We start from the raw sequence: 8,978 nt of genomic DNA, 5'->3' as shown, positions 1-8,978 counted from the left end.
AATTTGTGATATAAAATGTAGCAATAAGAAATAGAGGTAGCCGAAAGAAAGAGATTGGTAAAAGGGGATACCAGTCATACCCCAAATATCATGAACTCTATTAAATACACCAAAGACATCCAGAGAACCAAAAAAAACAAAAAAAATGGTAAGGGGATACCAACCACACCCTGCATATTTTTGTAACATACAAAAACAACACAACCTAAACATAATACAACAAAATAAAATAAAATGAAGGGCCAATAGTTCACAGAAATTGCGGTTCATGTTTCACTATACCCTAACGTAAACTATTCATAGATTCACTTATGTTTTTTAAGGAAAAAGGCAATAAGATAATTGTCAAAGAAGAAACGTTAAGGCGACCCAACAAGATGAGACTGTTACAGGTCACTCTACAAAATGTTCTGACTCATCATCGTCTTTATGAATTGTCCCTCTACTCGCTAGTCGCTACTCCATTAATGTGCAACTGTATTGTGTTATGACATTTTCAATAGCCGGATAAGCCAAATTATATCAAATACATAACATACATTTTTCACACATTTCAGTTTTGACATCGGTTTTGTTATGGTTTGTTTGGCTTTAAAATAATCAAACCAATAATTTTTTCATTTGGTTTTGGTCTAACATTTTGGATTGGTTCGGTTGGGTCTTTTCGATTTTTTGTTTTCTGTATCCTTAATTTGGTTCATCGTATATAAGAACAAATTTCCTCCGAAGTCCCAACGACAACACAAGGATAAAATCCCAATTCCGTATTAGTTCCAATATTATAATTCCGGTTTGGTTTGATTTTCCGGTTACAGTTTTTCCAACCCTATTTTGGTTTGAGAAAAAAACAAACCGTTGGCTGAAACGACGTCGTTATACAAAAATCTCCACGATATTCCTAATTCTTTCACAAGTAGAAAAAAAAAAAAAAAACGACGTCGTTACCCGCCCGAATCGCTGTGAGAGAGAGAGAGAGTGTGGTGACGGCGGAGAAATATGGCGGCGTTGATAAAGTCAGTCACCATTCGAGCTCTAAAATTCTCATCGGCGGCGAGTTTCAGGTCAAAACGATGCGGGAAAACACCAATAATCTGTTTAAAATCATTCTCCACCGTTATGTCACCACCGTCCGAGGCCATCGTGTACGAACAACACGGATCTCCCGATTCTGTCACCAGGTTCGTCGTATACACGCTTACTCTGTGCATATACATACGTACGCGTAATCTCCAATATTTCAACACTTTCTCTTTTTTGGTGAAGACAGATTGGTGAATCTCCGGCCGGTGGAAGTGAAAGAAAACGATGTTTGTGTTAAAATGATCGCCGCGCCGATCAATCCCTCTGATATCAATCGAATTGAAGGTTACAAATTCTCCATTGTTTCCTCTTCTTCTCTAATTCAATAGCCATTGTTGTGTGTTAATCTAGGAAGGCTAAGGGTTTTGTATATTAAGTATGATTTAGATAGTGAGAGTTTCAGTGTTGGGGAAATGATGATTGTTTTAGGTGTATATCCGGTGAGGCCACCGGTACCAGCGGTTGGTGGTTATGAAGGTGTTGGTGAAGTTTATGCAGTTGGCTCTAAGGTCAATGGTCTTTCTCCTGGTGATTGGGTCATTCCATCTCCACCATCTTCAGGTAGGAGGAATCTGAAATTTGGATGTCAGTTTGTAAAACAGTTTAGTTAGTGGTATCACTTTTGAGTTTTTGAAGCATGGTGATGGAAATCTCTCTGGAACTAGGGACTTGGCAGACGTATGTTGTGAAGGAGGAGAGTGTGTGGCACAAAATCGATAAAGCGTGTCCAATGGAGTATGCGGCGACGATCACTGTTAATCCATTGACGGCTTTAAGGATGCTTGAGGACTTTGTGAACTTAAATTCTGGTTTGGAATGTTATCTTATGTCTTTGATGTAATTGCTCCTTACTTGCTTTTTTTCTTCTAATCAAGTAATCCTCTGAAGCAGGTGATTCTGTGGTACAGAATGGTGCAACAAGTATAGTGGGTCAATGTGTGATTCAGTTGGCAAGACTTCGTGGCATCAGTACCATCAACATTATTCGTGACAGGTGATGTATATTATGACTTGAATTTAAGATATTGGTTACGAACAATCAAAGCGGCTCTTGTCAAGTAGACTGTCGTGTGGTACTGATTTTAGGGCTGGGTCGGATGAAGCAAGAGAGCAGCTGAAAGCTCTAGGTGCAGATGAAGTGTTTTCAGAGAGTCAACTGAATGTAAAGAACGTGAAAAGTCTTTTGGTAAGATTTTAAGTCTAGCAATTCTATCGCAGAAATTGCTGAGTATCTGAAAGGTTAACATATGTGTGTTTGTGGTCTAGGGTAACTTACCTGAACCAGCTCTGGGATTCAACTGTGTTGGTGGCAATGCTGCTTCTCTTGTTCTCAAGTATCTCAGGTGCAGTGAACATCTCCGTTTTTACATACTTCTAGTTAAATGAATTATCGCTGTGCTGAAGGTAGTGGAAACATAAATATTTCAGGGAAGGAGGAACCATGGTAACATATGGTGGGATGTCCAAGAAGCCAATCACTGTGTCAACAACATCTTTCATCTTTAAGGTAATTGCTAGATCATTTGGAAAAATTATACTGGCATCAATATGTCTTAGAGTAGTAAATTTAGATCTTCATTCATAGTTGAAAATGTACTCCCAAGTGCACAAGCCAGTTTTCTGCTTTCTCTCACTTGAAAGTCGTTGAGTGTCAAGATCTATGGCTTTTATGCACTGTGTTAAAGTTTGATTGCCCTACAGGATTTGGCCTTGAGAGGATTCTGGCTGCAGAGTTGGTTGAGTATGGGTAAAGTAAAAGAATGCAGAGAGATGATAGACTATCTCCTCGGGCTTGCACGAGACGGAAAGCTAAAATACGAGTGAGTCCTTTTCTTAAATAAAGATTCTTAGCTCCCATGAAAAACTATCTAGGCTACCATATAAGATCAATGGCTGTTTTCTTCTGACAGAACGGAATTGGTTCCCTTCGACGAGTTCCCTGTTGCTCTCGATAAAGCTCTCGGGAAGCTAGGTAGGCAACCTAAACAAGTCATCACATTCTGAAACTTCCTTCGTGTGAGCCATGTTAGTGTTAGCTATTAATGTGATGATGCATGATGTACTTTATTATACGGTATCTGCGTCCTCTTGTCTAATGTATCAGAAAACAATGAGAATGTAAACTTCATTAAAACCAAAATAAATAAATCGTTACGCTTATATTCAGATTGTAACTCCATGGTCATGTGTTAATTTATTACTCTGTTCAAACTTTCAAATTATCAGAAGCTGACTTGGTTTCGAGGTGATGATAGTGGTTTTTAACCTAAAGTTAGAGATAAGTTTTGTTCGAATCAAACCAGAGTTGTTTCACATCAGGTTTAGCTTAGTAGATTATAATAATTACTAGTTTTTTTTTTTTTTTTTTGAACAAAATATCATATGAAATACATTTACAAAATTTTAACATTAACCTTTTAAAAAATATGGAAAGCATGCCTACTGCTCACCCCTAAATTTAACCGGAAAAATTAGATGGACTAGAGAATCATTAAAGCCGGTTTCTTTTATTGATCATGAACAGCTCAGATGTTACAAAGGAAATCTCACTCGCTTGGATTGCAAGTTAGGGTTCTTTTAAGGTGACCTTATGTACAGTATAAGGTTGGATGATGTCTTCTGAACGTCCTTGGTCGGTTTCTTGACCATGGATCTCCGAGCTAATCAGGCTTTTTCCTCGAAACTAGATTTCTTATTGGACCGCCAGACCCAAAATATCAAAATGGTTTATTCTTGGTTCAAAATCGGGTTAACCGAATGGTGCTAAACCACTCTCTTACACCTACCACTGGATAGTGTTCGTAATAACCTACTTAGCCGAAAAAAAAAAAAGTATTAACGAATAACGAGACAGCCACCTTCGTCTCTCTTGCCGATAGCAACTGTACGTACTTGCTCCGATTAGGTTCGTCGCTTTGTCCTCTGTATCCTAACCAGTTGCTTTCTTTCTGCGTCCCTTGGTCTTCAACACCATACCTTTCGTTTTGATAGAAACATGATCTTAGGCTCTTAGCGTAACTGCAATGTAAGAAAAAGCTCCTTTAGATCATAGTTTTATAAAAAAAAATTAGGTTCTCATGAAATTGAGAATTTATATTTGACTCCAGTTGTTCAATGTACTTCTCCTTTCCCATAATGAAGAAGAAGCTATGTTATTGCAGGTTTCATAGCTCTGCTTCTTGAAAAAACTAGTATAGGTAGACAGAGAGGTATATTATGGACTCTCAAAAAGATGTGACTGAGGAAACAACAGCTTGGAGTAAAGGTTATAACTACTCTTTGCTGATTTTTTGTTCTAAGATTGTGTTCATTACAGATTATACAATCAATATTGTTTATGGATGTCAGCTATTCGAAAGAAGGTGAAGAACTCTGAATCCATAGCATTACAGAGACATAACATTGATAGTTATATCTTACTGGACCTTGATAAGGTATTAGATGATGCCTACTGCTCTTTTCGACCGGTTCCTGCTGATTACGATGCTAGAAAGGAATTGGTGAAAAACCTTAATGCAATGGGCTCTTGATATCTATGGTAATATAAGATTTAAACATGTAGTCTTTTTTTTTTTTTATATAATTTTCTCGACCTATATCGAAAGTTAGCATGCAGAGGTTTTATTTAATTTTGTGTTCATATATAAGGTGATTCAGAAGAGAGCAGCCCGGTTCTTGAGGCGTATGGATCTTTCGTGATGGATATGTATACCTCTCTGAGTGATTTGGATGTGTCTATTGTCTTTGGTAACGGAACATCTCAACTTCCTCATGAAAAGAAGCTTCAGATACTCGAAAGATTTGCGGAAAAGCTCCGCTCGTTGGAGAGTAAGATATTTGTTCTATTCTTGTTAATTGCTGATTCCATTATGGGAAATGAAACTATTATTATTAGTGTTACAAGTGAATGTAACATTAATCTCAAAATGATTTTGAGTTTCATCTTCTTACCTACACTTTTTTTTTTTGTAGGGGAAGGCTTAGTTAGGAATGTCGTATCTATCTTCGCTGCTAGGGTGCCAATTGTAAAATTCAATGATCAAGGGACTGGTATTGATTATGATGTGACAGTCGAATGCAAAGACGGCATTTTAAATTCACAGATCATTCGCATTATATCTCAAATTGATGACAGGTTTCAGAAACTTTGTTTGTTGGTAAGATTTCAGTTTCTATATATTCTAAAGGAACTCTGTACGTGGATATATATCCATAGTTTGCATATTGTTCAAGTGCGCTGTCAATTGTTTAGTACTAATGTGACTATTCTTCATGTGTTAGGTTAAGCGTTGGGCCAAAGCACATGGGGTTAACGATGCGTCACTCCAAACCCTGAATTCTATTTCTATCACAATGCTAGTCGCTCATCATTTACAGGTCAAACGCAGTTACTCTTGTTGGATTAACATTTTGAGTGTTTGGTTCATCTGTCTCTAAAAAGTCTAGTTTGCTTCTCCTTTAATTTGTCTTATGTGCCAGACTCAAAACCCTCCCATTTTACCTCCATTCTCTACACTTTTTAAAGGTAATATATGTATCCACACATAAGACAAAAGAACTATATAGAATGATTTAATGGCAGATTCAACATTTGACAAAGTCTCTTTGAGCTAGAATTACATTAATTACTGATCTAATTATCATCTTTTTCCTCTTTGTCTTTCACAGATGGAATAGATCCTCCTAACGTGGAGAAGAGGACTCAAAAGTTCTTGAACTGGGGAGGACGTAATCAAGAATCTCTCGGTAAACTGTTTGCAACATTCTTTATTAAGGTGCTATATATCTTCTTTTACCTTTGAACCTAAACATGCTTATTTGTTAATTGTTATAATGAAATATGTTTTCGTGTATTGCAGTTGCAATCTGTGAAATTCCTATGGAAGCAAGGACTCTGCGCCAGTGTGCTGAAAGGTCTTTGGATATCTAAAAGGAGGAAAAGAGCTCTTATTAATGTAAAAAAATCTGTACTGTAAAATTACATTCACATTCTTCCTTTTTTTTTTTCTCTTATCACTTCAGTTGATTTATTTTTTTTGTTTCATTCTGTGTTGTTTATATAGGTTGAGGATTTTACAGACGTTTCTAAAAATTTTTCAAGGGTGGTTAGTGCCAAAGGAGTCGAAAAGATATACAGATCCATAAACAAAACTGTAGATGACATTTTGGAATTCCTCAATGGCAAGATTACTGGAACAGATCTCAAACACAGCTTGTTTGAACAACAAACTGTTGTTGTGGAGCCTTGTCCTCCTGTGTCGCCACTGATCAACAATGGTTGCTCACAACAACCTCATAACAACAAAAGAAAGGAGATTGATGGCCATGCTGAAGAACATCATAAGAAAAGAGTCTGCTTGGTAACCGAATACAGAGCTGTAGGAGGAAAGGGTGGTTTGGTGAATGATGGTGAAGAGCCAATGCATGTTGGACTGTGGCATGAGTACAGTCGAAGTTTAGATCTGCCACCACCGCCAGCACCTTATGATAAAGTTCTTTATGAGAAATTTGGTCTTGACTAGTTAGGGTTTGTGTAACTTGTGTCTTAACATATTATAACATGTTATTTAGTATACAACTCCATGGACCATGGTCATGCATGTGCTAATTTTTTACCCTGCTCATAGAGAAAACTATCAAATTATGAGAAGCTGACTTGGTTTCGAGGTGATGTTGGTTTACCTTATGTTTGTGTTTAGTTTTGTTAGTATCATACCGAAGTAAAGAGTAGATTTTTTTCGCCTTTGGTTTATGGATGTTAGTGATTCGAAAGAAGGTGAAGAACTCTGAGTTCATAGCATTACAGAGACATTACATTGATATTTATATCTTAATGGACCTCGATAATGTATTAGATGATGTCTAATGCTCTAAAGTTCAGGAAAGGACCCAAGAAATCATACATCTTGCCAAAGATTAACATACTCTAAAAATCTTTCTCAAGCGTAACCTTTATATGGTTACCATTAAGGAAATGTGACTTGATATTCTCCATCTCTATATGCATCTCCTTAGAGAAGAAAACTTTTAGTAGGAGTTATATATCAAAAACATATATACCTTTCAAAACTTCCAGTTTCTGAGTGCAACTGCGCGAAGCTATCGAGTTTATGTATACCTAAATTACCTATTCAATTTCAATAACAACATAAAAAACGAAAGAAAAAATAAGAATTGAATAACAATGTTGCAATGAACCGAACATTTGTAAAACACTAGACCTTCGTTCTCAAGCTTCACTTTTGACTGGTTTGCCTCCTAATATATGTAGTGTTACACAGTTCAAAGTTAAAACGTAAATAAAGGAAGAGATCATTATTCAACTTTCCCCTGTACAGTTCATATCATCATCGTATGATATCTGGATACATGAATGAAATGACTCATAAAAAAAGATATGTACTATCTATTAAAGATACATACCCGTTTGTTAGGGTATGTGATTTGACATTCTCCATCTGTTTGGCGTATCTCCTCAGATACAGATGCAAATATATCTTTCTTATCAACGTTATGATGAGCTGACGTCACGAACAAGGCAACGGCCCTGTGACATTAGTATGGCAAAGATTTTAAGGCTGGAGCTAGCGTATCTATATTATGAGCAAAATTAAGAAGACATGTTTATTACCTTTACAAACTTTCCATTTCCGAGTACAACCTTATGAAACAATCAGTTTGTTCATACTCTGCTGCTTAGTTTTCAAAACCCCAAAAATTGAGAGTTAGAATAACAAAAAAAAAAAAAAAAAATTACATGACATATGAATGAACACTACAAAAGTACCTGATAGTGGTTCTTCAATCAGTCTATCTTTCTGAGGCCATTTTCTTTTTGTGACACTTTTTATAAGTCTTCTTTGATGTAACTTCTTTGTTGCAACGTATCACATACATCATTATAACGGTGTGTCAAATCAAAGACAACAACAAACATGACACATAAAAGAGAAGTAACGCTTAGATCGCGATATGAGCGAGTTAGGAGTTGGGGGCCTGATAAATGGTGCATCAATTTTTCTCTCTTGTTGATGTCTAAATCAGTAGAGATTTGTCTCCTTCTTCTTCCTCTCTTTTTTAGGTGTCGTACATCTGTATTTATAGAAAAATGTGTCGGTTCGTCCATAAAATGACCGAAATGTCCCGTCCACATTCTACGAATGTAATCCTTTTGTCTTGAGCTTTTTCTAAGATCATGGGCCGGGACTCATGATGGGGCTGAGGACCAACCCCTAACATCTCTTTTTTAGGCCTGTTTCTTTTTCTTACAGGTTCTGTATACTCACTGCAATGCATCACGTATACAGATTTTTCCATAAAATCCAGACTTGAAAACTGGTGGAGTTCCCATGTATTGCCTTTTATAGAAAACGGCTTGAAAACACAATGTCTCATTTCACTAATCTTCTCGCTCTGATGACCATCCGTCCACACTTCACCAATCGTTTTTCTACGGACTTCTACCCACTTGAAATCCAACGTTAGAGGAATCTGATATGAGCCAAGGAACAACCAGTTGTTTGGGATTATAAGATACATATGATATGAGCCAAGGAACAACCAGTTGTTTGGAATCTGATATGAGCCAAGGAACATATCTGCAATGAGACTCAAAAAGTCAAATATTATAAATATATAACATGATGGAAAAGTAAAATTGACATAGGAAATATATATATATATATATATATAGTACTATATATACTTGATTTCCAAGGAGGGATATTAAATAAATCTTGAGACAAGCGAGGGACTCCGCTCTCCCTTTTAGCCTTTAACGAGTGCATAATTTTGGCAACAAAATATTCATAAATTGAACAAAATGGGGTGGACATCAAAATTGGGAGTTTTTGTTTTGAAGCATCAGTAGCCATCATTATGCAGCTCTGCAGGCAATA

At 36.6% G+C, this 8,978-nt stretch overlaps 1 protein-coding gene and 1 pseudogene across 1 annotated transcript; both read left to right on the top strand.

Annotated features, from left to right (window-relative positions):
• Positions 1 to 466: 466 nt before the first annotated feature.
• Positions 467 to 3,246, top strand: LOC109124554 (enoyl-[acyl-carrier-protein] reductase, mitochondrial). Its single transcript, XM_010427703.3, has 10 exons — positions 467 to 1,178; positions 1,268 to 1,365; positions 1,510 to 1,641; positions 1,746 to 1,889; positions 1,972 to 2,074; positions 2,167 to 2,266; positions 2,347 to 2,423; positions 2,509 to 2,587; positions 2,782 to 2,900; positions 2,991 to 3,246. The coding sequence occupies exons 1-10, from the start codon at positions 997 to 999 to the stop codon at positions 3,082 to 3,084; spliced, it is 1,128 nt and encodes a 375-aa protein (XP_010426005.1). The 5' UTR covers positions 467 to 996; the 3' UTR covers positions 3,085 to 3,246.
• A 1,050-nt stretch (positions 3,247 to 4,296) lies between these two features.
• Positions 4,297 to 6,673, top strand: LOC104715303 (protein HESO1-like; annotated as a pseudogene).
• The last annotated feature ends 2,305 nt before the right edge of the window (positions 6,674 to 8,978 follow it).

The sequence above is a fragment of the Camelina sativa genome, chromosome 9 (genome assembly GCF_030686135.1).
Source record: "Camelina sativa cultivar CO46 ecotype springtype chromosome 9, ASM3068613v1".
Lineage (NCBI taxonomy): Eukaryota > Viridiplantae > Streptophyta > Magnoliopsida > Brassicales > Brassicaceae > Camelina > Camelina sativa.
The sequence above is the reverse complement of the archived record's forward strand: the minus strand, read 5'-3'. Positions and strand labels throughout refer to the sequence as shown.

Coding starts and splice junctions, on each gene's coding strand:
- LOC109124554 (XM_010427703.3), top strand. CDS start 997: ATGGCGGCGTTGATAAAGTCAGTCACCATTCGAGCTCTAAAATTCTCA. Junction 1,179..1,267: donor TCTCCCGATTCTGTCACCAG/GTTCGTCGTATA, acceptor TGGTGAAGACAG/ATTGGTGAATCTCCGGCCGG. Junction 2,588..2,781: donor CAACATCTTTCATCTTTAAG/GTAATTGCTAGA, acceptor ATTGCCCTACAG/GATTTGGCCTTGAGAGGATT.